The sequence below is a fragment of the Diadema antillarum genome, unplaced genomic scaffold (genome assembly GCF_040938485.1).
Source record: "Diadema antillarum isolate AM-2024a unplaced genomic scaffold, OU_Dant_1.0 seq00000586_RagTag, whole genome shotgun sequence".
Lineage (NCBI taxonomy): Eukaryota > Metazoa > Echinodermata > Echinoidea > Diadematoida > Diadematidae > Diadema > Diadema antillarum.
In genome coordinates, this window is record NW_027271520.1 from 2,220,679 (window position 1) to 2,247,684 (window position 27,006).

Below are 27,006 nucleotides of genomic sequence, written 5' to 3' on the forward strand. Positions count from 1 at the left end.
TTACTTAGGAAGTTGCACGTAGCTATAGCTTTGAAATAACAACGTACCTTGTACCTTTTGATGCCGGGTATATACAAAAAGATATTTCACAACAGCGCTTTACAGTGCATGCAGTATTTTCTTTCATGCATATCACACAAGCTGTATACCTTGTACAATTTTCTCCCTTCCTCTCGTTCTCCTTCTTTCCAAAAATATTAAACCACACGATCATTAAGCTACACTATACACTGTAAAAACATCGGTGTTAGATTTAACACCATGGGTTAAATCTAACACCGATCAAACTTCAATAGAGGACCACACCCACAGGTGTAGAAAATGTATTGTGACGGTGTTAAAAAGTATTCACCTGGCACTTCATGGTGTTCATTTGCCTGTGGCTGGTGATATTTTTGACACTGCGCTAGAGTTAATTCAATAATGACACCTCATTGGTGTTGATTTGCATGATGATATTGGTGGTGTTAATTTCAATGGCATAACATCCGTCCAGCTTCAATAGGGGACCACACCAACTGGTGTTATTGTGAAATGTGTTTACACATCTTTTTTTTCAAAAATCAAGTACTTTATCGGAAAATTCTTTATCGTCTTGTTGAAGTTCAAAATTAACAAGAAGTGCAGTAACTATACTAGAACCTATTCAAAAAGCAATTTTAAATTTTGAAATGACACCCGGAGGTGTTAATTTAACACCATGAATGAGCACCGGAAATTGAACACCAGCTCGGTGTTTCATATTTAACACCGACCGGACTTTTTGCAGTGTTATGTTTCGAGATGTAAGCGTATCGGACATTACACAATGATATTGAAATCAACACAACTGTATAACAGACAATGCGCTTTGCAAAGAACAAGTTAACGGGGTCCTATAAACATTGATTTTATGCATTGTCTATAGTGAGTGTATGCATATAAATCGAAGTTCGGATTTTAAACTCTGCTTCAATAGGTAGATTTCTTTTGATTGCTTTTAAACTGGCGGAGAAAAAAATTATTGTAGAAATGGCAGCAATCATAATATCAGTTACCCCCTTTCAAATACGCGTGTACAAGTTGATGGGTGACGGTCTCAGAGTATTTTCCTTTGTTGAGAATCGTGTTATAAATCTCGTGAAGCAGGGGCGCCGGGATTCATGAATTCCGTAAAGAGGGGGCGCCTTTACAAATCTAAAGGCTGACTAAAGGGGGTCGTGGTCGCACGCACCCCCTCTCCATTTTTGTTTCTTTTTATTTCTTTTGTTTTAACAATAAGATAAAGGGGGAGCCCAGTGTGCTCCCCCTGCATCCGCCAATGTTATTGAAGAAAATGGTGACAGCTTTGTTCCAGTACCGGTATTTAAATTTTAAAAAGTGCACAGGGCAGCTTACAGATTGTACACGATACAATGTACACTGCAGCTGATCTCGGCGAGCAGTGTTGTTTGAAAGAAAATAGTCGCTTACTTCATTTCGGCGGTTGCGTAGCATTACTACACACGCTTTACATTTTTATCGAGGGGAATATTTCTCGTGCTGTGTTCATGTGAAAATGGCGGAAGACTCAAACAGGTGAGCATTTGTGAAACCGTTATAACATCGACATGTTCAAAGAGGAGGTTTTTATGTAATGTTTTACTTACTTCAGCTTGAACCTGATAACACTGAATTTTGTGGTGCTACTTTATTCCCGGGAATTTGTTTAAGTGTGTCGGCTTCGATCGCACTGCTGCAATCACCAGTCACCACCATTATAATCTCTTGACCAGTCTTGTTCGAGCGGTCGATTCTTGCAACGCGCAAAGCCGCTGCGCTGCTGCTGGCGAGACGGACCGACCGCTACCGTGTTGGCGTTGCGACTAGCCGCTGCAGCTGGCTGTCTCCTCGGGCTCGGGTAGGAAGCTCACGGAAGCGAAGCGGTCACGTCTACAAAATTTCAGTTGGCAGCTAAGTTTACATGTTATGCTCTCGCTTATTTGTCAGATTATTCAAAGAACAGACTAGACTGACTATTCTATTCTAGATCCTACATCAGAAGACAGGACATTAAACGTTAGAGTAACTTTATTTTGTTCTAACTACACTTGTTCTGAGGATTTTATGCGTAAGGTGTCCAAATGTGTACTGAAAAACCCGATAATAAACAAGATCAACAGCAAAACAATGATACTGTGGATTAAATGCACATTGGAAAAGCATTACGTGCTTGTGCATTCAGAGTATTTTCTTTATTAAACGTAAGTAAAATTCCCTAATCTATTAGTATTACACTGTATGTTATACTTCTCACGCAACCTACATCAGTCCGGGAAACCCGCTCATGAGGACCGCTCCTGCGTACGAGGACTGCCCCGCCTCATGAGGACCGCCCCCACGCCTCATGAGGACCGCCCCCATGCCTCATGAGGCCCGGGGGGAACGCCTCATGAGGCCCCCTATTCACTTCTATTCATCTCACATCTGACGTATAAATTGTCGCAACTTTGCACGGTGATTTTTTGCTCATTAAAACACGTCTGTTTTAATGGGCGCTCTGCATCGGTTGATTAAAACTCGATTTTTGAAAAAAAAAACCAGATAGGATTTTTTCTTCTTTTCATCATGGATAGTGGACATGTGTGTGTAACAAAAAATCACCGTGCAAAGTTGCGACAATTTATACGTCAGATGTGAGATGAATAGAAGTGAATATAGGGGGCCTCATGAGGCGTTCCCCCCGGGCCTCGTGAGGCATGGGGGCGGTCCTCATGAGGTGTGGGGGCGGTCCTCATGAGGCGGGGCACTCCTCGTACGCGGGAGCGGTCCTCATGAGCGGGTTTCCCGGACTGACATCATAGCAGCCAAAAAGTCAAAGAAGCTGTGTACACAACATTGACAACATTCATCCGACCAACTGTCGAATACGCAGCGACTTCATGGGATCCGCACACACAACGGAACATAAACATGCTTGAGCAGGTTCAGAGAAGTGCAGCTCGTTTTGTCATGGGCGACTTCGAAAGATCTAGCAGCAGTGTCACAGCCATGCTGGATCATCTCAAGTGGCCTTCACTGCAGGAACGTCGCTCCAAAAATCGTCTGCTGATTTTTTTTTCTTTTTTTTTTTTGCATGCCACGATGCTGGATGGTATGCAGCTGATATCGTGATACACAACATCAAAGCTGCTTTTGGTTACTAGCTACATGTGTACACTTCATACTCTCACTCAGTTTTACATACAGGAAGTAGTGCAGATGTCTCATCAGTGGGGTGTTTCACAAAGAATTTAAGTTGAACTTGACTATAAAACTTTTGCTGTGCAGTGTGTGTCTTCAATGTTGCTCAACTTTGTAATGAAAATGAAGATTTTAGAGACTTTTTTCATGTAGCCAGTGATAATACAGGATAAAATAGATACATGTGTAGCAATGGAATTTAATATTTTGTGAAAATTAATGATTATTTAGAGTGAGTGGTGATTGGTCTAATGAAATTCAACAGGGAAACCAGCCAACAGTCCCTGACCAATAACAGTCACTGTTGGGCCAGTAACTCTTTCAGGAATGGTGCTCAATAAAAAATGGGAAAAAAACTTGGTGCCCACTGCTTCAACAGAAGATCAGACCAGTAGAGAAAATTGGTTACTGTGCAACCTTGGAATATGTGTGATAAAAACATTTGATGCCATGTGTGGACTACAAAGTACAACCATTGGCCAGGAAATGATGTCATTGAACAAAATATATATGCCATGTGTTATATTTGGAGATTGCAAATAGAAATCACAGAAAAACAAAAACAAAACTATTAAAAACAAAATGAAAATGATTGTATACAATTGGTCCTCTAAGACGCATATTTACTGCATGATCAAACAATGAAACCAAGTGTTACAATGTATTTAGTATACTAGTAGTTAGTACAGAAGTGACATATTCAGGAAACATTGTGTGTTGTTTTGTGCTCACAAGTTATGAGTATACATGTAATGTATTAAAGGGCCGTTCTCCACAAAAGGGCACCAACAGGGTTGGACAAACTATAAAATTTCGACATTAAAAAAGTCGTGAAACTCATTTGAATTCAGAAACTTTAATACTTTGAGAACACATAACAACCAACGGGTGATTTTTGACACCAACACATTTTTCAAGAAATAGCATTGAACTTGAACACATTTTTTCATAGTTTTTACCACCCGTCAGATACGTTACCATTAGGCTTTAGACAAGAAAATGGCTGTGGATGTATCATCTGTGGACCGTTAATGTAAATATCTATTTCAATGTAACCGTAACTAATATGCGCACATGATTAAAAAGTAATTCTTGAACTTTGATCGGTCCAGATGTAAAAAACGATTGACGTTTGAAGCCTGTAAGTCAAAATCAGCTCAAAAATATATATATTTTTTCGTAGAAAATACACAACCATAAATTGCAATTAATATCTCTAATACACTTTGATATTATATTGCTTTGAAACAGTAATACAAATCATACGTAAGTACTGAAATTATCAAAGAAAGCTAATTGCAAGCAAACTTTACAGCAGATTTCATACATTTTGAATCACAAGGAAAGAGAAAAATGGTAACGTATCTGACATACTTCGATTCCACAAAATTTCGTTACTGTGATTTCTATCTCAAGATGACGATAAACTCAATCTTGCATTATATCTTACACCCAAATGAATTACAAACCTTGAACATTCATATTTATAACCCTAGTTAATAGTCTTAACACTGCTCAGTAATACAAGGTCATATATATTCATCAATAGCATTATGTGCATGCATTAAACAAAATCAACGCAATAACATAATCATGTTCTGTTTGAAATGTATGACTGAAATTTGATTTAAAATGTATAATAGTCCATTCCCTTCTATTAACTCATTGATTAGATATCTGACATTATTAAGGGGGAACAATATCATCAAATTCATACCTATACGAGTGCAAAGAAGATATATACGGTAATGTCGATATGGTAACGTATCTGACAGACATCTATACCATACGAAATTTTGTTACTGTGACTTATAAAGTAACATGATGATAAACTCACCCTTGCATAATTATTGTCTTACATCAAAATGTTATAGCCACCTAGAACATATAATAACCCCGGATAATCTATTTGACATAGTTCTGTTAGTAAAATTATTAATTGATAACATACGCAAACAAAGTTATCTCGAAACGTAATTATAATTCTGTTTCAAATATAATGACCGAAACTTTTGATTTCTAATGGACAATGTACAGCCTATTATGTAGCTCTGTCCCTCTGTTAACTCATGATTAGATATGCAACATCATTCATTTTGGAACAACATGATGAAATTGATTAGCTCCGAGTGTACAGACAAATATATAACTTCCAACGTATAAAGGTAACGTATTTGACTGCTGACAGTTTAATCTTATAAATACAATGTTATTTCACTTGGGCTACATTGTGTTTCGGCTCTGCTCCTAACAAAAAGACCCAAAAGAACTTTCTAAAATAGTATAAAAGATTTCATTCCTAGCAAGTAGTCATGTTGCATATAGGTGTCAGAAGCTTTGTATAATGTATTAATGTATTTCCACATGTCCTGTCATGAAATTTGTTTTAAAAAGAAACCACGGAGCAATACTTTAGGTAATGGTGGTAATAACGTAACCGACACAACTCTCAAGTAAAACTTCTTTGCATTAACACATCTGATTCATCATCCACTCAAATATTTTGGTATATTTATTAAAGCTTACACTATATTGACGTATTCCACATTTTCATATTTTTGTACATTCATAGAGAGCCAGGACAAAACAACTAGATTAAGGAATCGTAAATATTCTCCTTCCACGTACATCAGTTGACAATTAACATTACGTTGCCCCTGTACAATAATGTGGCAAGTATTTAAGGAAAAATCCGGGTCAGAAATTAATATGATTTAAGAACGAAGAGGAACAAAAAATACATACCGAGTAACAAGTAGAGAAGATAATACATTATATTTCTAAATTTCACATTTTCAGAAAACATTTCTTGACCAGTCTTTATGAATATTCTAATGAGCAAGTCGTTGATGTCATCCGCTCATAATTTGTCATTATATGTTATACATGATATTTTGGAAATTCTTACTTTTTTGCAGAATACAGGCAAAAACCATACGCTTATATTAAGATATGTCAGAACAAATATCTCTCATACATTCTGGATTAATAGAAGGAAAGCTTTATCCTGTATGATATCTGATATATGACATTTTGAGGATGTCTGAAAAAAAAAATGTGTAGAAAAGTGTGAGATTATGTCATTAATTTGTTCATTTAAAAAAAGAAATGTTTTCTGAAAAAAAAAATGAAATTTAAACACGTCAATATTTTCCTTTTTCCAGAGTCGACATGTCGTGCTCAGAAACAGGAACGCGATATTGGATTTGTCTTTTCCGCTCCTTTGCTAGAAACGTGGGGTCACTCTTTTTCTTTCTCTCTCTGTAGGCCTTCTGTATACCTCAGCAAGCGTTTTACCCATGTCTTTTTCTTTCTAAAATACACGAGAGACAGACAGAGAAGGAAAATATCAGCATGGGAGTTTTATAATCAATGTTCATTGTTTAATAATAGTAAATAATATGTATATATATATATATATATATATATATAATATATATATATATATATATATATATATATATATATATGATATTATATAGTCGTCGTGTACGTAAGAACAGGACATTATCATCCAATAAGATTCGTTACGAGTCGGGTAAGATACGTTACCGTGCCAATGCTGGGTAATTATTCAAACGTACATGCGAGCTATCACAACACATGAAACAATATCATGCATACGCAATATGTCTTTAAGCCGTATAACTGTTCCATCAACATTAAATAACTCTTAAATGTGTCATTGTGAGTAGTCAAATAGATAAATATTCAAAAATGAAAATTCTATACCAACCACGTATCTGGGACGAATAACAAACGGCGAGAAGCCTTACATCTCCCTCAGACTCTCCGTACTAAATGTAATGCAACATCACGCTCAAAGTGGCCGCCATGCTTTGAAGAGCGGAGAACCATTTACAAAATTAAAGAATGAGCGCAAAGAGCGTTGCGCCTAGTTGATGTACTTTGCATAGATATATTATATACATAATTATCTGTGACTTCATACGGTAACGTATATGACGGTAACGTATTTGACGGCCTTAATGGTCAACCTTATGTTTTCACGAAATAACAACCTTTTCTTTCATAACTCCCGTGTATGAATACAAGCAATGTATGGTGCTTTAAAGAAAAATGCATTATAACTTTGTCAACAAAGTACTTTTTCTGTAATAGAGCAAAGTTTCAGTAACGTATCTTATTTTCGCTTATCGTAACATACACAATTGCAAACTTTGTGTCTGAATATATTTATTATTATGGAGTTTCAGAATACACTGTTTGTATTTATATAATCTTGAAATGGACTTCATTCACTACACCGAAATACATACCACTGCTTTATTGTCTTCATTATTTTTTAGGGCGTCATACAAAAAGTAACGTATCTTACGGAGATTTGGAGACACCTTCGCTAAGATCGCAGAAAAAAATATACCAATCTTCGTTCGCTAAGCATTATGCTTTTTTATTTGGGCACCGAAGGCACTATAGATTAGTGAGCAAAACATAAAGTTCTGATATTACAGTAAAGAGCGGGAGCGTGAAATATAATCACAGAGTTCGCTGGAGACATGGGTAAAATCAACATATACATATGTCATGCTGTCGAATATAATTTTTTCATGAGGTGCTGTGACCTGAATTGATTTTAATTTTACTCATTATATTCTCTAGTATAAATAAAACTTTAAAAAATGGTTTCCTGATAAAAAAATCGTGCTTTATGGCCTAGAGAAGGGTGGAGACACAAAAATGCCCTTTGGCGCCACTTTTCGGAGAATGGCCCTAAAGTTGTCAAAGTGCAGTGCCTTCACAGTATTGAAAATGCAAGAACCGCTGGGTGTACAATGTACACCATAGCCCTATTTTTGCCATCGCATGTCCACAGTTAATGAAAATAACTGTGATATTTTTAAATCGTACGAAATGTTGTACTTGAGAGCTACATATTGTATTACTGTAAACAGTACATCAGTTGTATACTGTGTCTTGTTCTTAGAGGATGTCTTTGAGTGTCTATTGTATCATTTACATAGTACAGAGTAGTGTTGTATGTAGAGTGATGGTAGTTTGTTGTCGTGTTATTATCTGCAATCAAACAAATGATTTTAATACTGATTTATAGATACATGTAAATTTTCAACATGGAACAAGTCGTTGAGCTGTTTTTTGTTTTTTGGTTGTTTGATGGACATTTTTTTGCCTTTTAGAACAATTTCCGTACATGATTGTAGGAAAAATGTCATTTTTGGTATTGTCAATTTGCATTTTCTCAAGTTGTACTGTACTGTAATGTGTGAAGCCAGAAAAGTCCGTGAAACTGTACTGTACAGGTATGTATTGCAGTCCAATTTCATTTGTCCATCTCTTGAATAGGTTATGATACATACACACAATAATGCATTCCAGACATCAAGGGGTTTTAATAAATTATGTACAGTGTGTTTTGCTTCTCAGTTGTGTTTTGTTGCCTACAAACAACAAATGTGTACCTCCAACCATCACAGAGGACAATGATTTATTTCTTCCATCAAATATTCAACACTTGTCCTAACAGATCTGCCGCTGCCATGGCTACCAGAACAGCGGGGGAAGCTCTCGCCGCGGCAACGAAAGAAGGAACAGGTGGCGCGCCGAGGACCCCGTCTCCGCTGCGGATGCGGGCTGCAAAGTCCACCGTCCCTCGTCAGAGCTCCCTCCCAAACAGGGCCAACTCTCCAGCAAATATGCACCACCTCATCAACCGGAATATTTTGTCGTACCCGGTGAGTTTGATATTTATTCTGATGTGATACCACTTGTTACGGAGAGTCTGTCTGCTCCCTTGAAGAAGCTGAATATCTGCCTGCTACATGTCTATTGCCAAAGTTTAGCAGACTAGTCAAAGTCCATGCGACTTATTGATATTTTTACTAAAATGCATTGCTGCACAAGTACATGTACAGGTGTACATCTGTTTTGCTCGCAAGTTGTTGTAGAAATATAGCGTGTGTTTTTGATCTATTAAATCTCTTTCCCTCTCTCTCACACACACAATTTCAGTCTCACAAAAAAAAAAACCCTTTATTTTGTTCACATGTATTTTGTATACCATCGAGGTATGAGAGCAATTTATATTATCACATCAGTGAACATACAATGTATCACTTGAATAGCAATACATTTGTCAATCTGATCACTTATGTGTACCAGAAGAATTCTGATGTTAAAATGAAAGTGTAATGAATGTACATGGGTTCATAAAATGGCTATGGCTTGCCATTTCCTGCTCTCTGGGCTTGATGTAACAGAGTCTTGAAAAAAAATAAGAGTTTAAAGAGTAATCTCATCTTTTATTTGTACACTTGCATCTCATATTAAGCTCCTGAGGATCACAATCTTAGAATACTAATATTGACATTGTACACCAGCATATTGCTTATGCGACTGAATATATAACACATGACAGCTTGTAAAGTAATTAACTCATCATGTTGGAATCTGAGAGTGTGCTAAGAAGGCATGATATTGTAACTTGAGAATCAGATAAGTACAATGTACATGTATTAGCTGATTAAACTCAAGACTTTGTAATCAGGGTGATGTTGATTCCAGAGAACAGATGTTGAAACTTTGCCATTATATAAAGGGAGAGAAAGAAGAGAAAGAGGGAAAGAGACAGACAGACATACAGACAGAGAGATAGATGGGATAAGTGATTGAGAGATGTACAGTAACAGAAGGAAATATATGAGATAAAGGTGAGATAGTGAGGGATGTGAGAGAAGAAAAAGATGAGAGAGGGGGAATATGAGGGAGGGAAAGAGATGAGATAGAGAGAGATGTGGTAGAAAGGGAAAGATATAAGAGAGGGAGAGATGTGAGAGGGGGAGATGAGAGAGATGGAGAGATGGAGAGATGAGAGTTCTAAGGCAGATACATGTATGAGAGAGGGAGAGATGTGAGATAGATGGAGAGATGAGAGTTTTAGGCAAGATGTGAGATAGATGGAGAGATGAGAGTTTTAGGCAAGATGTGAGAGAGGGAGAGATGAGAGTTCTATTTAGGAATATATTAGAGAGGGAGAGATGAGAATTCTAGGGAAGATATAGAGAGGGAGAGATGAGAGTTCTAAGGCAGATATGAGAGAGGGAGAGATGTGAGATAGATGGAGAGATGAGAGTTTTAGGCAAGATGTGAGAGAGGGAGAGATGAGAGTTCTATTTAGGAATATATTAGAGAGGGAGAGATAAGAATTCTAGGGAAGATATAGAGAGGGAGAGATGATAATTCTAGGAAAGATATGAGAGAGGGAGAGATGATAATTCTAGGAAAGATATGAGAGAGGGAGAGATGGGAGTTGAAGGGAAGATATTAGAGAGAGAGGGGGAGAAATGGGGGGGGGGGGAGGGAGAGAGAGAGAAAAAAGACTGTAGTTATGGTATTGCCTTTCTTCAGTTCTCCACAGATAGAATTTTGCTGTAAAACATGTACATTGTACGTGTAGCTGATAGACATTTCCATTCCAGTCAGCTAAATGAACACTCCATCTCATCAAGTATTAGATTTTATGTATTTTGTTCTCCTTGACTTGTGATAATCCAGATCTTTTACTCATTTCATGTGTGATCATTTGAATATGATGGTGTTAAAGGGATGGTACAGTATTGGTGGAGATGAGAATTGGGCTTTTAACTTTTTGCGAGATACCAAGAAAACACTTACGAAATAGTACAGAGCATACCATTTTTAGAGGAATTCAAAGTTTATTTGATGAAAATCGGGTTTGGAATGACTGAAACATCCAAAAACGAGGTAAAACAAAGTGATCGTAATTAAAGGTGGGTCACATACTTTATTAGAATTGCTCTGTTTTGGATAACTCGGCCATTTCAAAACCAATTTTCATCAAATAAACATTGTATTCCTCATGGAATTACATGCTCTTTCATATTTCATAAGAGGTTTCTCATTATCTCACAAAAAAATGTTAAAAACTTGAAATTTGGTCTCAACCAAAACCATACGATCCCTTTAAAATTGAAATTATGTCCATGTCACATTTGGAATATAAAGTGATCATTTTGGATTTTGTCAAATTTGTACTGAGTATGCACCAATGTATGAAAGAGAATTGTCTTGGAGAATAAAAAAAGAAGAAAAAGAAAAAAGAAAGGATACATGTAGGGAAGGGGGGGGGGGGAAATTATGCAATCCACAGGCGCAGGTGACAGGAATCAGAAAAGAACCTTCAGAAAAGGATGGCTTTGTAATGGGAGGAAGACTGCTCAAGGAAAATGAAATAGGAGGACAGGATGCAAGCATGAAAATAGAATACATGTTGTACAGTGTGAGATTGATAGAGAGATTAAACCCAGGAAACAAATGGTGAAGGATGTTTGAAAGCCTGATGATAGACAAAAACAAGGCCGCAGGAAATGGGGAATCCTCCAAGGAAAAAGAAAAAAGAAAAACCATACCGTGATATTCTGTGAGTGGATTAAATTTTTACAGATGTTTGGAGTCAACAGTGTACAGTAGATTTTGTTTTTGGAGTCTATTCCTACAGTGTGCACAATTGATAGCATTCACTTGACATGTGTACACTGTACACACGTACATGTATGGAAACAGGCAAATGAAAATTTCATTCTTTTTTTTACAAACAAATTATAAACAAACATCGAGATCTATACACTGTGTAGCTCATGATACAATGTACTTGTAAGGGTTTTTCTGAAGAATGAAGTCATTACAGGTATTAAAGAATAAAAATATGAAATTTTCTTTTCAGAAATATTTACATGTTTGATTTCATTCAGCGTACCTTTTGAATAATTGCATTTTATGAAATGTGATGGACAAACAGGTACAATTTGTAATTGAAAATTTCAATGTATTAAAAACTTAAAGGGGCTGATGAAACAGTGTATGCGATGCATGGATCTTTTGAGGAATGGAATCAGTTTTATCAAAATATTAAATGATAGACACATACACACACACACACACACACACACATGCAACTGTAGTACACACACTTGTGTGCAAAGTTCTCTTGGGGGTACAGAGGCACGCCATGATGATGCTCCAATGACTATGCATTGTCCTTGTTGTCTTGGGTAGATGGTAATCTACTGGGCAGTCATTCCATTAGTCATCAGGCATTAAAGGCAGCCTGAGATTACTTGTAAAAGGCAATCTGTGCCAGATTGCCACAAGGGAGTGTGAGAGGATGGACTTTAGAGTATCAATTTTGGAATTCCTTGAAATTCTTGTCATGCCCGTAACTGTGATTAATGTTTTGTGGGTATGACGTGACTCGGGCTGTTGATCGTCAAATCGCCCCATCGCTTCTCGGCAGAGCATTAACAACAACAAAATGAATCAGCGCAAGAAGTGATGTTTGTTTCATGCCAGGCACAGAAATGAACAATCAAACAAACGTTGAAGCAGCAGAGTGTAATTTACGTCCTTTATCTTTGGAATCACTCTTGAAATTTTTGTAAACATTTCAAAATCTGCATCGAGAAAATTTTAAAGTATTTCCTTCTTTTGCTCTCACCTTGTAAAACGTATGATTCATTACTTGTCAGAGTTTGTTATGAAGAAATGTTGGAACATTTCATATTAAACTTTCAAACTACCCTTCTCATTTCATACACATGACTGTGTCAAGCGTGGGAGCATGATTTACAGTGTATGAAAACAATACTGTACAATGTACAAAGTGATGTTTCAATTACCAGTGTGTAAATGAAGTTCTAATGAGCAGCAAAGTGTTATCCTCTAGAACAAAGAATCCAGACCTAAAAGTACAAGGAACATAAAGCCAGTGTTGAGATTCTTATGAAGAAACTTTACATTATAGTGTACAATTGCACATACATTGTACACATGAAAATATTAAGCTTTTACAGTGCAGAATGGGTTGCCACGCTGCTAATGAACACTACAACCTGATTATGACCATTAGCTATTGAGCCCTAGCTGCTGCAGGAAATTTGAGGGGTACAGTAGGCAATTGCGTCAATTGCTACAGTGTACAAGTACGCTGTGTCACATATTCTCTTGTTATCATGCATCAACCCTTTTTATACTGCGCTTCTAGTTTATGCATTGATACAGGGTACAGTACATACATTTGTACATTTGTACCTCATGTCTCATACATGTAGATGTCATTAGTCTACATTGTATGAGGGAGTTTCTCAACAGATTTCATCATCTCGTCTATCGTCTGTTGGGTTAAATTCTGGTGCGTCAAAGGGGAGTTACGGGGAAACAGCGTAATGAGTGGGCGGAATGAACGTACACTTTGTGTGGTTTTCCTGCTTATGAGTATCCCTGGTATCCCTGAGTGGTGTAACAAATGAAGCTGCATGATTCATAATTCTATGCATTCTTCTTTGTCATGGAAGGGATGGGTGATTCAGGTAGGATCAAATTCTTGAGGTTCAGTGTAGTAAGAAAGAGCAGTTTCTGAAGAGCATCTTACACAGTAAGCAGGAGGTTGGTGGGGAGGGATAAGCACAGGGTTCGGCAGAGTATTAGTTTGTAGTCGTGTTCCAATAAAGTTGAAGGCCGAACCTGCAAATTATGAATCATATCAAATGCAACTTCGTTGTCATCCAGAACGTGAGCAGAAAGAGAAAGGAGGTTGGAAGGGGAGAAGGAAGGAAGAAGATGAAAAAGAAAGGGAAGAAAGAGGAGTACAATGTACAGTTGTACATCCACATGTAATAGCACAATAGAAAGGAAGGAAAAGAGATCAAACTATACTAATATCATACAAAAATTTATTTTAAACAGTTACATACAGTTTGTAGACAAAATGTACCAGTCTATTTCATTTTCATGTAATGTACATTGTATGCACTTGTGTACTAAAAGTGGATAAAGTCAAATTGTCCCTTTTATGGTAGGAATGTTCAAACAGACATGCACACACTCACTCATGTTAGATTCAATATTTCTGCCGAGGGAGAATGTGTACAGTATTTGTACACATCAATATTTTACTGTAGAACTAAAAAAAAAATTGCGTGCATTTTAATTTCGTGAATTTTGCGAGAGCCATGGTTCATGAAATTAAAATGCTGAGAAAGTTCTTGTCTATACTATACAGCTGTAGATGCATTGGATGCCAGTGGCAGTTCGCAAAAATTTCATGCCGCAAAAAAAAAGGCCATTGGCACCAATTTGCGAACATTTCTTGCTTTACAGTACATATAGCTGTACATGCATTGCAAGGGGGGGGGGGGGACATATTTCTGAGACTGATTGAGAAAGGAACTCACTGAGTGCATACACGGTTATATCAAAGGTACATTGTACATGTATATGCACAGAAGCTCAGGTGCTGTAGCTGCTATCCAATTTGTGCCAATCTCTTCTTGTCATGCCAAGTGTGTAATGCAGGGGATGTCATTATGCACTTGCATAATTTACCAGCACTTCATTTGCAAAGCAATCTCATTTGAAGGGGTTTCAGACTTGCAAGAGAACATGTGTTTTTATCATAGTGATGATTCTGAAATGCAATTAGAAACATGTTTAAATGAGTCACATGACTGTACAGCATGTTCAGACCCTGGGTATCTTTCTCCATGCTGACCGTCAACTGCAGATTACATCTCAAGCAAGAGTTGTGTCACAATCACTATGGCCTGTCTAAAACATGTACAGGTACTGCCATCCAGAATTTATGAATTAAATGCACCATCGTGGATGTGAGTACGAGGTTTTGAGCTGAACTCCACAACCTCTGTCATGTTCGAAAAGTCTGTTCAGATTTACAAAGACACTCCCAGAATCAGGCGAAACTCCATCATAAACGCGCTTTAAATTTGTGTGCATTGTATATTGGCCACATACACTTGAGGTGTAAAGGGGATTCAGGTGTTGACAGACTTATGAATATCAGTAGAATAGTAAGAAATTTGCTTTAAAGTGAGTTCTTTCGCTGCATGTTGTTATACAAAAGGGCCACATTTCTGTGATATGCCCTCGGGAATATACATTTCTCTCCAACATAATGCGTTTTGGGGAAATACTTAGCGATACTCTGAGATTTTTTTTTTTCATTGACTTTGATGTACGTGTACTCAGAAAAATTGATTATGCTCCGTTTTCGCCCTTACTACAGTACATGTAACTACTGTACCAAACCATCGCATTGAAATCTGGCAGAGCAGCAGTCATTTTACCTATAAGGCCCAGAGAGAGTCAGAGTAAGAGAGAGAGAAGTTATCCTTGATGCTCTGGTTACCATGACAACAGAGCAGGTGGATGTTTGCTCATCTCTGTTAGAGAGTAATCAATCTTTTTTTGCAAACTTGGAAGTTGAGGGGAAAAAAAAGGCAGCTGCATATTTTGTTCATTTTGATATCTATAATTTATATTTTCATCAAGGGAACAACATTCATAAATTCATCATGGTGTCAGCTTTAGCACTGGAGCCCAGGGACAGTAATTGATTTCAAACTTGTTAAAAGAAAAAGATTTACAAGGATTTAGTCTTTGCCATCGTAGGAAAATTTGACATTTTGATGTGCACACACACACAGAGATACTTGCGCACAAGTAGAGCATGTTTTGTTTTGATGATCTACTGTGGAAGGGGATATTTTTATGTGAGTAAATTTTGCGCTTGGCTAGGTAAGATGAGTTTTGTGTGTCTTTAATTCCTTGGAATTAAGACATGAACTACTGAATTGTTAGTTAGCAAGCAAAAGTGTTTGTGTGCTTTTATTTTTGCACTGGTTTCTGGTATCTATTGGCATAATGTGCAAAAAAAAAATTCAATACAGCAAAAGTTTCCCCTTTTAGAGTATGAGATCTGCAAGTGTAAGCAAAACTGCTGTCATTACATTGTGTACTATTAAAATTCTGATATTTCGCGGAAGTGCCATATTTTGTGGAGGGTTAGGAGTGGAAGGAAGAATTGCCAACGTGCAGAGCTGCAAATTACTGTGTTTCTTGATGTTTTTTTTTTTTCATTCCCTCAGAGCAAGCAAAAATTGATATCTACGTGAATGTACAGTGTACAATGTATCTGGAAGTAAGATTTAGAATGAATGGAACTATGATAAGAAATATGGAATGTTCATTCCTTACAGTTATTCTATCCATAATAGGATTATTGCCTCCAAAGTACTGTATAGCATTCTCTCTACCACACATCACTTTATACTGTACAATGTACATGTACATGTACGTTGTATGTCATTTTGGTCTGTGGAGTTGGCAGTCCTGATATGTAAAGGGATGGTACAGTTTTGTTTGAGATGGAGCTGGAGGTTCCCATTATCTTTTTATTATATGAGGATTTTTTTGAGGTAATGAGAAACCTTTCATGAAATATGAACAAGCGTAATTTTAAGAGGAATTCAAAGTTTATTCAATGAAAATTGGTTTTGAAATAGCTGAGATATATATACATTATGCAAAAACAGAGTGAGCCTAATAAAAAGGTGGAACCCACCTTTTATTAAGATTGCTTTGTTTTACTTTGTTTTTGGATATCTCAGCCATTTCAAAATCAATTTTGATTGAATAAACTGTGAATTCCTCTTAGAATTGTTTGCTCTATACAGTGGTTTCTACAAGTAGTATCTTGCAAAAAGTTACAAGTTGAATCCTCACCTCAACCAATACTATACATTGTACTATCCCTTGATTTTGCTACAACACGCATGTAACATTGCCGTAGACACTTGTCTGAGTATACTTGGGACTCGTATTCAATGGGTTAACATTTCAATCCCAAACAGACTGAGAGAAATGCTATATAATGAATGCACGCACGAGGCAGGAAATAAGCCACACACCAGATGCTGATGGTGCAGTTTTACGACTGTTTAACAGTTCCTTGCCAGCTACATGTGTTGGCATTCCCAAAAGAAGCAGTATATCCTAAAAAAATATGGCATAGGGTTTATATCCCCCATAAGTCGGTGAGGCTTTAATATGTAGCACACCAAACAGTCCCCTACAATAAATTTTCTCTGGTCTCTCCAGTGTTGGAAGTGTCACCCAAGGCAGACTTAGATTGTTTGCATCCTCTCAATATTGCGACACCTCCGATAAATCACTTTCAGATCTGGAGGAGATATTGAGAGTGAAGGCAGTATGAAATGATGTCGGAATAAACTACCTTTTTCATCCACCGCCCCGATTCAGACCAACAAATATTGCTCAGCTCGCTCGATACACTGTATCATAACTTGCCTTTCAGACTATTGATATAGGATAATCAATGTACTTTTAGTTCCCAATATGTACAATGTGAATGTAGATCACTGGACAAAACATACATACACATGTATATTTGTATGTAAACTAAACTATACACTGTATAGTTTAGTTTATTCTTATTTAAAAATCACACCTGTCACACGGACGGCTGGCCTAAAAAGGCCTATGAGTGATAGTACAGTACATGTACATCAAACATAGAAAGTAATACAAAATATAATGAATACATACGTATATCATGAATACATACAGACAATAACAAATAATTTAAACAACAAAAGAGAGAATATGGTGGGCTAGTTTGTGAATATTCATAAACTTGGAATGTACTGCCATTATATTTGATAGAGTTGTACTTGTACAATTGTGATAAACACTAAATCCCATTGCACAATGAACAGTTCAATATTCTTTATATTTGCTTGATGTTTGACATTTGCGATGAAGTGATGAATAAAACAAAATACAAAAGTTTTTGTATCTGTTGAGAAATGATATGATGCAGAGAGGCTGAGCAATCAGATTCTTTAATACTCTAACGTGCAGTTTGCATTTGTGGAGTTTCATTTCATATCGCAAGCCATGCTTCCCCCCCCCCCCCCCACGAATAGGTCCCATGTATACTTTGAGTATTCCCTGTACAAATTATTCAGCCATTTGGTAGTTCTGACAATCTACAACTGTAAGAAGAAATCATTGCAAGGCAACCTACCGAGAATATGGGGCAGATGCATTTTTCAATAAGGGTTGCCAAAGGGGCTGTAATGAAAGAAAGCACCGCCATGTCATCGCCCCCCCCCCCCCCCCCTTCTCCTTTCTGGATACATTTCCTAACGCTCACTCCATGGTGAACTAGGCACTGGTGTTGCTGTAGCATTCTTTTTCCTTCTTATACAATTGTAGCATAAATCATTTTGAGATGCTCACGGCTATAAAAATTATTCGCCCAAGGTACTGTGTATCATTTTAGATGCATTCTACGTACAACTGTATGTTGTACTGTACAAGCTGTAAGTGTTTTTTTTTTTTTTGCTTTTTGCTTTTTGCTCTTTCTTACATTGCATGATCACTAGCGTAGGATTATTTTGATAGACCGGGTGTCATTTTTTTCTTTTGTTACTTATGTAATTTAGTTGGAATGAAATATAATTTTTACACATGAATATGAGAGGGAAAATGTAAGGGACAATCGTATACATTGTTCATTATACAATACATATTTACTGATGCACAGTTGTAGTCCTTTGATCTTGGAGTCTTTAATGTAATTCTCCATTATGTATACAAGTGTATGTTTACTTCTCATGTAATGTGCAACATATGAAGTACATTTAAAATATTGCATCTTATTTTTATTGACAAATATTGTACAAACATGCAGTGAAGGCCCATTTATTTACTGCATGTATACACGATGCAGTCATTCATCTGAAATACAAATTGTAAATTGTACATTTGGTTTGTAACCTGCTCAGTGAAGTGCTTCTGCATTGCATGGAATAAGGTGGAAATTTTTACATGAGCAATAGCATAGTGATTTAGTGATGGAATTCTAAAGCCATACAGGTACAACAGTGTGTGTGAAAAGCCAATACTGTCCGCCATCCTTATTTTTAGTGCACACTATGCTTGCACATCTCATACAGACAGGTGTACTGAGAAGGATACTGGCTTCAGCAGGTCCTCCTGTATGGTGGTCGTCATGGTAACTGAGTCAACAGAGCTGTGCATCAACGTGAATTTTATGTATGTACTTGGTACTGGTAGTCAGGAAAGGAATGCAGAGTTCTTCATGATGTGATGAAGGCTGAACTGCCATGTGCTAATGGCACTGATATCATACATTATTACGTTTTTCCTGAGTGTCTGTCAAGGATTCTTTTTATGCTTCCAATTTATGGGGTGAGCAAATTGCCAGAGAAAGGTAACAGATGATGATCACACACAGTGAGGGACACACAATTGGCATCTGCTAGGAGTGGGGGGGGGGGGGGGGGGGGGGGGGGGTATGTAATCTTGATAGGACTTGGGAACTGTCTTTGTTTGGTATTTGAGAAGTAATTTGTGTGTGTGTGTGTGTGTGTGTGTATGTGTGTGTATGTTTCACTTTATACACTCAAGTTCAAGACTGTGTGTGTGTGTGTGTGTGATGTATTGGGTGCAACATTTTTTTTTCTTCATGAATCAGAATTCATTAATGTCATGTGATCAAATCTCTATGTTCATAAATATCCTGTTTATTGTATTGCTAAAAAATTATTTGTATGCGTAATACGGTATCAAATAGATTTAAGCAAACACACTTCCTTGTACAACACTGTGTACACTGTACATGATGTAGCGACTGTGTACTTTTTCGTTTCGTTTTCATACAGGCCTATACTTTCGACAAAAGTATCTTGAAAAATCTAATTTGAAAACTCGAGTGTTTATGTTGATATCACGCTGACAATGCGTTTCTGGTTTATTAGAATGGCGTGACACCATTTACAACAGGCCAGCAGATTCCAGTTGCTTCATCTGTCAATCGCTTTAATACGAACACGCTTTTACAGTATGATTGTGTGATTTTTGACAGCGCTGGCAGTGTACTGTCCAGGAGCATTTAGCAGAGGCAGAGCGTGCGACATCTGGTAATATCGGGCAGCGTCCATTTGCGCTATTAATGAAACTGCCACATCTTTCGGGATGAATGAATGATGGTCTCTCCTCCTTCCTGACTTCCGAGCGCTGCTTCCCGTCTCTTGCCAGCCAGCCAGCCAGTCAATCAGGCACTCTGTGGATCGGAGACTTGTGCTAATTAGTTGCAATTAATGTACTCTGCTAGGAAAGCGTCCCTCTGGTATAATTTGCTCAGCAAATATTTGATGAGATGTCCTGTCTACAACTACTGTATCTCTCACTTTCTGTTTCTGTTTTCCTGTTTTTTTCTCTCTTGCATCGTACATCATGCCAACCGTTTTTTTTTCCATGCCATACATATTGTTTGTGTCTTTTGACTTTATTACAAATTTATGGTGCTTTAACATGAACAATCTGTTTAATATGCACCAGTAATTTGTTAGAAATATGTAACATGTGCATCAGATGTGATGCATTTTTAAGTCAAGAAATATTGAAGGACAAAACTTAGTTTCCATATATAAAAATATACATTTTGTTGCTTGTGATTTTTTTTAAATGTCATCTTTGTGTACAGTACCAGTTGATGAATTTCTGTTGTTTAGCAAACAAAGATGTCGGCCTAAAATGTGTTATGAAGACTGTAAGATATTTTGGTAAAAAAACAAACAAACAAACAAAACAACATCAAAGCATTGAATGAAGTGTGTGGATTTTGTTTTGTAAATTATAGGCAAGGCCAGATAATAGATCCTGCTGGTTTATTCGGAAAAAGCGGACAGAGTTCTAGGTCAAGGTACAATATGTGTATGACTTGGTCAACCACAAGTACACAAATTTACAAATGGATTGCTTGTGATAGTAGAAAATGTTGCTTTTATGATTTTTGTTTCCTGCTGGTAATCAAGAGGAAGGAAATACAATGTAGCAATGTCATATCCTCTTTTTTTTTCTTTCCTTCTTCTTCTTTGGCTTTAATACAAAGAAAATCTTTGACAGGAAACAAATACTACCAGGATTTTGTAGACCTTGTTTTTTAATAGTGAAGTATTGGTTTGCAAATTCTGCATGTGCAAATTGTTACTTTGGAATTTCCAGGTATTCAAAATTTGTGCATACCAAACAAACACACAAACATACTGTACACACACACACACACACACACACACACACACACACACACACACACATGCACACACACTCACACTCAACACTCACACTCAGATTACCATACATGTTCCTTGACAAGAACAAACCTTCCTCTGTTTTCTCTGTGTGATGCCATGGCCTTTGTCTGGTTTTTCATTATATCAAAATTTCATTATAACAGAACAAATGGAGTACTTTGCAACTGATTGACAAATTGCCCTACAATGTACATTGTACATTGACATGAATGAGCACTGAATCGATCAGTGTTTTAGTAGAAGCCATGAAAAAATCATGATGTACACAATGACATAAAGATATATTCTGGGACCTGAAGTTTTACTGCCTTCGTTGTATTAACAAATTTTTTGTTTTAACCACTTTAACTGGAGTGCACTGTATAGGAACCGGGTGTGTGTAACCCATAATCTTTCTATACTAAGCTGTCTTTAACTACATTGTATGTCATTGACTCTGCCTTTGACAGTGTATGCAAGTCATGATTCTAATTCTATCTACGCCGTATGTGTACTATAAAACAACCAATATGCAATCCGTATCAATTTCATACAGACTGCACACACTGATTGCAATTTCTTCCAGTTTATCCCTCCCCCTCGACCGTCATCTTTAAATAATGCCACCCTTGGGAAATTGATTAAATTTGCCTTGGTTTCAGGCATAGAGAAGGAGTTAGAGAGAGGGGGAGGGGTGGGGAGAGCTCATTCAAAGACTCATGGTGCTGTGTGCAAAATGCTGTTCATTATACTGTGCAGTCTGGCGATATCAACTCTCTTTTTAATAATATTGAGCCGACCCAGCCAAAAGTGCACCTGAACAGGGAATGAAAGGCTTGAGAATATAGGCCACACCTGCCAGGCTTCCTACACTCGCTGAAGTCAATGCAAACCAGAAAAATAAGATCACAAACTGCAGATGGATTGCCAGTATTTTTGAAGCAAAGGTCTGACATTGTCTGCTTTTTCTGAGTTTGGAGATAGGAAAAAAATTACAAACATTTGATACAGGGTTCCATACATAGTGCGCATTATAGGCACAATTTATTGATAGTTATAAAATGCATTTAATATACATGTAAGCCTACACCAAAAAGTTGACTGGAATTTTAAACAGTGACAACAAATTTCTTCAACAATTTCTTTAAAGCCAGCTGCTAAACCAATCTCTTTCAAAAGACAATTTCCATGTGTTGTGAAAATCCAGAGTAGCTTCTCTGGTCTACACTTTTGTATCTTAACAGCACATTAAATTTGTCATGCAAATCTCACAAAATTGCATGAGATTTATGCATTTGAAGAACTGTAAACGTCTAAACTCTTGCAAGATTGTTAGGACCTTTATGCAGGGCCAACTTAATAGTGAACTTCACCTGTTTTAACACATTTTACAGACAAGAATCTGTATAACTATTTGGATACGTAAAAAACAAAACTCGAACAAATGAACAAAAACAAAAAATAGCTCCCTCTGCATTTTTCAATGTGTACAATCTTTTCGCCTTGATTCAAATGTATTCTCATCTGTGAACAGTAGAATTATGTGAAAACAATAAAAGCAAAACAATTTGGTGCCTGTAGTCTTTGTTTGAGTGCATCTGTATTTTGTTTCTGACGGGAGTGTGTTCTCATTGGTCTCTCTGGTCCTGCAGGTGGGAAAGATCCCGTCGGGGCCCCAGAGCTGCTCGCAGTCCTTTGGAGGGACCATGAGACGGAAGGACCAGTTTGGGTCCCCCTCCTACCCCTCTCCTCTGGACAGGATCCGGACAGGCAAAAGGTTAGGGTGGAGCGCAGTGAGCCTCCATGGATCAAAAGTAGCACATTTTGATTTTGAAATTATTGCGCTCTGAGTAGTTTGTAACTAGATATAGCACTAAAGACATTTAATATTATTATCATTATCATTATTGTTATCATTATTGTTATTATGATTGTTATTATTGTTATTATTATTGTTGTTGTTGTAGTGTTTGTTTCTACTATCATCATCATCATTATGCTTATTACTTATTATTTAAATGTTTGGGACAAGATCATGGTACTCAAAGGGTGCAAGTTCAAGACCCAACAACCTCCAAATTAGGAAGGTGTTGCCTAAAGAGGCCTGTAGCAATCCCCGAATCTCAAGATTCCACAGGTGAAATGTCATGAAGGCGAAGTGTGCCTCTCTTTGTTTATTTGTTTGTTTGCTTGCTGTCTGGTTTGTTTTATTTCAAGAGTTGAATAAAATGTTCATGTGTGATTGCGTGCAGAGAGCGGGCAGCCCAGCTAGGTCTGAGTACGTCCTTCAACACTTCACTGGACTTCAACCAGACCTTCCCTCTGACAGAGCCGCCGTCCAGCGCCCAGGCCACTGAGCTTGCCTCCACCCAGGACATGGCACCGGCTGGCTGCACCCTAGACAAGTTCAAAGGTCATTATGTCAAAACCAATCTTTTTTTTTTTTTTAGTAGAGGCAGTGATTAACAATCTTCCTGCAACAACATGCTCTAGAGGGAAACTGTATTCAATCTGTAATTTAAAGTTTGTTTGTGATGTGCTTTTGAACGGATAATATGCTGTTGTGTGAGCTCTCTCCTGCTAGGTTTATTTTCTGGTGTTTTCTTATAATCTTTCACCAAAGCACCAGTCTTAGCGCATTATTTTCCATGTAGTTTTCCATTTAGACTGCATTTTGTCTTCTTGTTATATGCCACTCAGTTCTATGCTTTTAGGATTTGAAAAATGTTCTTTGTCATCCGTTAACAAAAGTTCTGTATCACGTTTTTTTAGCCTTTTTTTTCTGTGTAAATCAGGCCAACCTGTGGACAGACCACAACACCCCACACTGAAAGCTCTTTTAGAGATATCGAAGTAGTTCTCCTTACATGGTGACGCAATGAAGAGAGTAAAATGCTGAGTTTAGTTTCTCATCATTTATTCACAAGCTAATTATCTTGCTATTGTAACGTGGTAGAAAGGGGCAGTGTTAGGTTTACTAGGTCTTGACAAGTGTCAAATCAAGTGTTGACGAAAGGGTTACTAATGCAGTGTACAAGAAAAAAACCAACTGTCAGTAAAGTATCGAATTTATCACATCATACCCCAACCCCAACCCCTGCACAGGTGATGAACTCCACTCCCTCAGCTTCGCTGGCGGTCTCTCCAAGGGCTCCTTCGCCCCTACCCCCACCCCGCCCCCACTCAACATCTCGCTGGGGAGGTCGTGGTCCTTCTATAACTTTGTGGGCGGGGCACAGACGGGCATGGTACTGCCCACTACTGTGAGAAACCCAAACAAGGCCATGCTGACCATCGAGGCTCGCTCCACCAAGGTGAGCATCTCCTATGAACTACATGTATTAACCCGTTGAGGACGAATCCCGAGCATACTCAGGCAGGTGTCTATGGGAAACGTGTTGGAGCAAAATTAGTCCATCCTCATCGGGTTAATCTTGAACCATTTGTTCCTTCAGATTTTATTTTTTGTTTTTGCACTCTTATTCATTTTCACATGCAAAATCTTACTACTTTTACCATGGATATCCATCTTCCTTTCTTCTATGATACTTGCTTTTGTTTTCATTACTTTTTTTTAATCATCAGAATGTATATCTTCCTCTCTTTTTTTTCCAAGTATCCTGTAGTAAGTCAGATTCACAGTTTGTTTTTGCCCCCTCCCCCTTGCTCTTTTGTTCCTGTCTTTTTCTCTTATACCTCCCTGGTTCTTAAAAGCTTTCTTTCTTCTACAAGTGTATGTACAATGTCTTTTCTTCCTGGTACAGAGATTTTGTCTTTATTCCTCCAAATCTTTTATGTTTTAAAGGTCCTGATCACACAGTGGCCCTCAACTCACATAGATCATATGAATACGCCCAATACTGTGTGTTTTATTTTCCGTAATTTAAAGTCAATAGATGTTTTATTTCACTCTCTCCTCTGTTATATTTCTCCCCCTTGTAGATCTACTTTCCGGTACTTGTCATTCCGAGCGTTTTATGCAATCTGAGCTTTACACTGTATCTCTTATATTTTTCTCTTGATATTGAATATAATATATTTTCCTCTGCGGTACTACAATGAGAAACATCTTTTTTTTTCAATCTCTGTTTATTATCTCCATATATCAGTTATCATTCCTTGCCTTTTCGTATCCAATTTTGTCTAAAAATATCAATGAGCAAAATTCAAATATCTGCTGGCATAATAAGAAATAATTAAATGACACTTCAAGTTTTCATGCCTGTGCGATCTTTAAACCTTTCTCTTCCTAAAGATCCTTGTTGCAAGCAAGATGGCGGGGGAGCTCTTCGGCTACAACCCAGAGGAGATGATCGGGAAGAAGATGACGGACCTCCTGTCCTTGCAGAACCGGGAGGGGCCACAGGCCCTCATGGAGGAACACCTAGAGACCAGTGGTCAGGTGGTCATGGTGTCTGGCAAAGTGGTGAGTGTCGACAGGTCGCTGGTTCAAGTCCCCCTTTGTCTATGAAGGCATTGGTATGCCAGTGTGACAGCTACAGCATCTAAATACAATGTATGCAGCAAATTGTTTGACTTCTGTGACCAAGGATATGATGAAGAAATGATGCTTATTTTCACTATAATGAATATTTTGCATTGAATTGAATTACATGAGATTTAAAATAGTCCGAATATCTGTTGCTTTATGATTTCTGCAATGATTTAATTCTGTCACATGTCCCATTGTGATCTAGTTTGATGTGGTGGACACCAGTGGTCTGTCCATCCCAGTGTCTCTCTGGATGAAGAAACTGACCGATGAAGAGAACCCCAAGTGTCTTGTCGTCATGGAACCCGTGGAGAGGACGTCAGGTTCTGTTGTCTTTGACATCACAGTAAGACAGGCTCCCTAAAATTGAACATTTCTTTAATTAAGTTCAAGATCAAGAACATTAGGACTTATATATGCATGGTCTATTTTTGTACCTGGCATAGTTTTGACTTTCCTTTTTAGGTACAACTTTTGAACAATGTACCAATTTGTGTTCTGGCAATGTTTTCAAGTTTAAATGTTTGTAAATGAGGAAGAAGAGGATAACTTTCATTCATTCTTTTTAGCTCTCCTGAGTCAAGAACGTGAGTGAACTAGCGTGACTATTTGTCTTGCAGCTATTGTGCCTCATCTTTCATAATTTTACGGCTTTTTTCTTACTTTCTTTATTAAAAATCGGGTAGGCATACTTATACTCATAAAATCAATTAACTGAATGTGTAACGTATAAACTCATGGAGACTGTAGGGGCTATGACTTCACCACCCCCCCCCCCCCCCCCGAAAATAGAATAAAATAAAATAAATAAAAAATATATATAGAAGTTTGCTGCCTCTTCTTTCATAAGGTTTTAAGCTTTTCTTCTGAGCTTTTTATTTTCAAATGGAGTGGATATATTTATACTCACAGAATTGATAAACCATGTAGCCTCTCAACACAGAGAGACTGTATGACATAAGACCCCCCCCCCAAAAAAAAAAGTTAAATGATAATAAATATATGATACATATGCAGTAAACATTGTATATAGGAGTTTGCTGCCAGCAGGTGAATCTTTGTCCTTTTTGTTTGCATTAGGGTGCAATAGTGAGGGCGAGTGAAGAGATCGTCCACCTCCATGGCTTCACCTCGGAATCCGAGCTGGTTGGAATGAGCGTCAAGCAGATTCTCCCGCATCTGAGCCTACCGCCAATCAATGGCAACATGGACGCTGTGAGTACCACGCTAGAAACTTCGCCCACCCCCACCCCTTCACCTCACATCCATATTTGAGAACTGTGGCAGAGTGCATGAATGGCTCTGTGGGACTCCTAACCCTTTCTGTTTCAGGGACGT

The 27,006-nt window shown here is 37.7% G+C and overlaps 1 protein-coding gene across 1 annotated transcript in view; it reads left to right on the forward strand.

Moving 5' to 3' along the window:
• The first annotated feature begins 1,531 nt into the window (after nucleotides 1–1,531).
• LOC139735597 (PAS domain-containing serine/threonine-protein kinase-like) overlaps nucleotides 1,532–27,006 on the forward strand; it is a 42,932-nt gene continuing 17,457 nt past the window's right edge. The window contains exons 1-8 of the mRNA XM_071646353.1: nucleotides 1,532–1,557; nucleotides 8,708–8,915; nucleotides 22,829–22,953; nucleotides 23,429–23,589; nucleotides 24,282–24,490; nucleotides 25,432–25,602; nucleotides 25,874–26,014; nucleotides 26,749–26,883. Of these exons, the coding sequence (XP_071502454.1) occupies nucleotides 1,538–1,557; nucleotides 8,708–8,915; nucleotides 22,829–22,953; nucleotides 23,429–23,589; nucleotides 24,282–24,490; nucleotides 25,432–25,602; nucleotides 25,874–26,014; nucleotides 26,749–26,883 (1,170 nt within the window). The 5' untranslated portion in view covers nucleotides 1,532–1,537. The remainder of the gene's footprint in view (nucleotides 1,558–8,707; nucleotides 8,916–22,828; nucleotides 22,954–23,428; nucleotides 23,590–24,281; nucleotides 24,491–25,431; nucleotides 25,603–25,873; nucleotides 26,015–26,748; nucleotides 26,884–27,006) is intronic.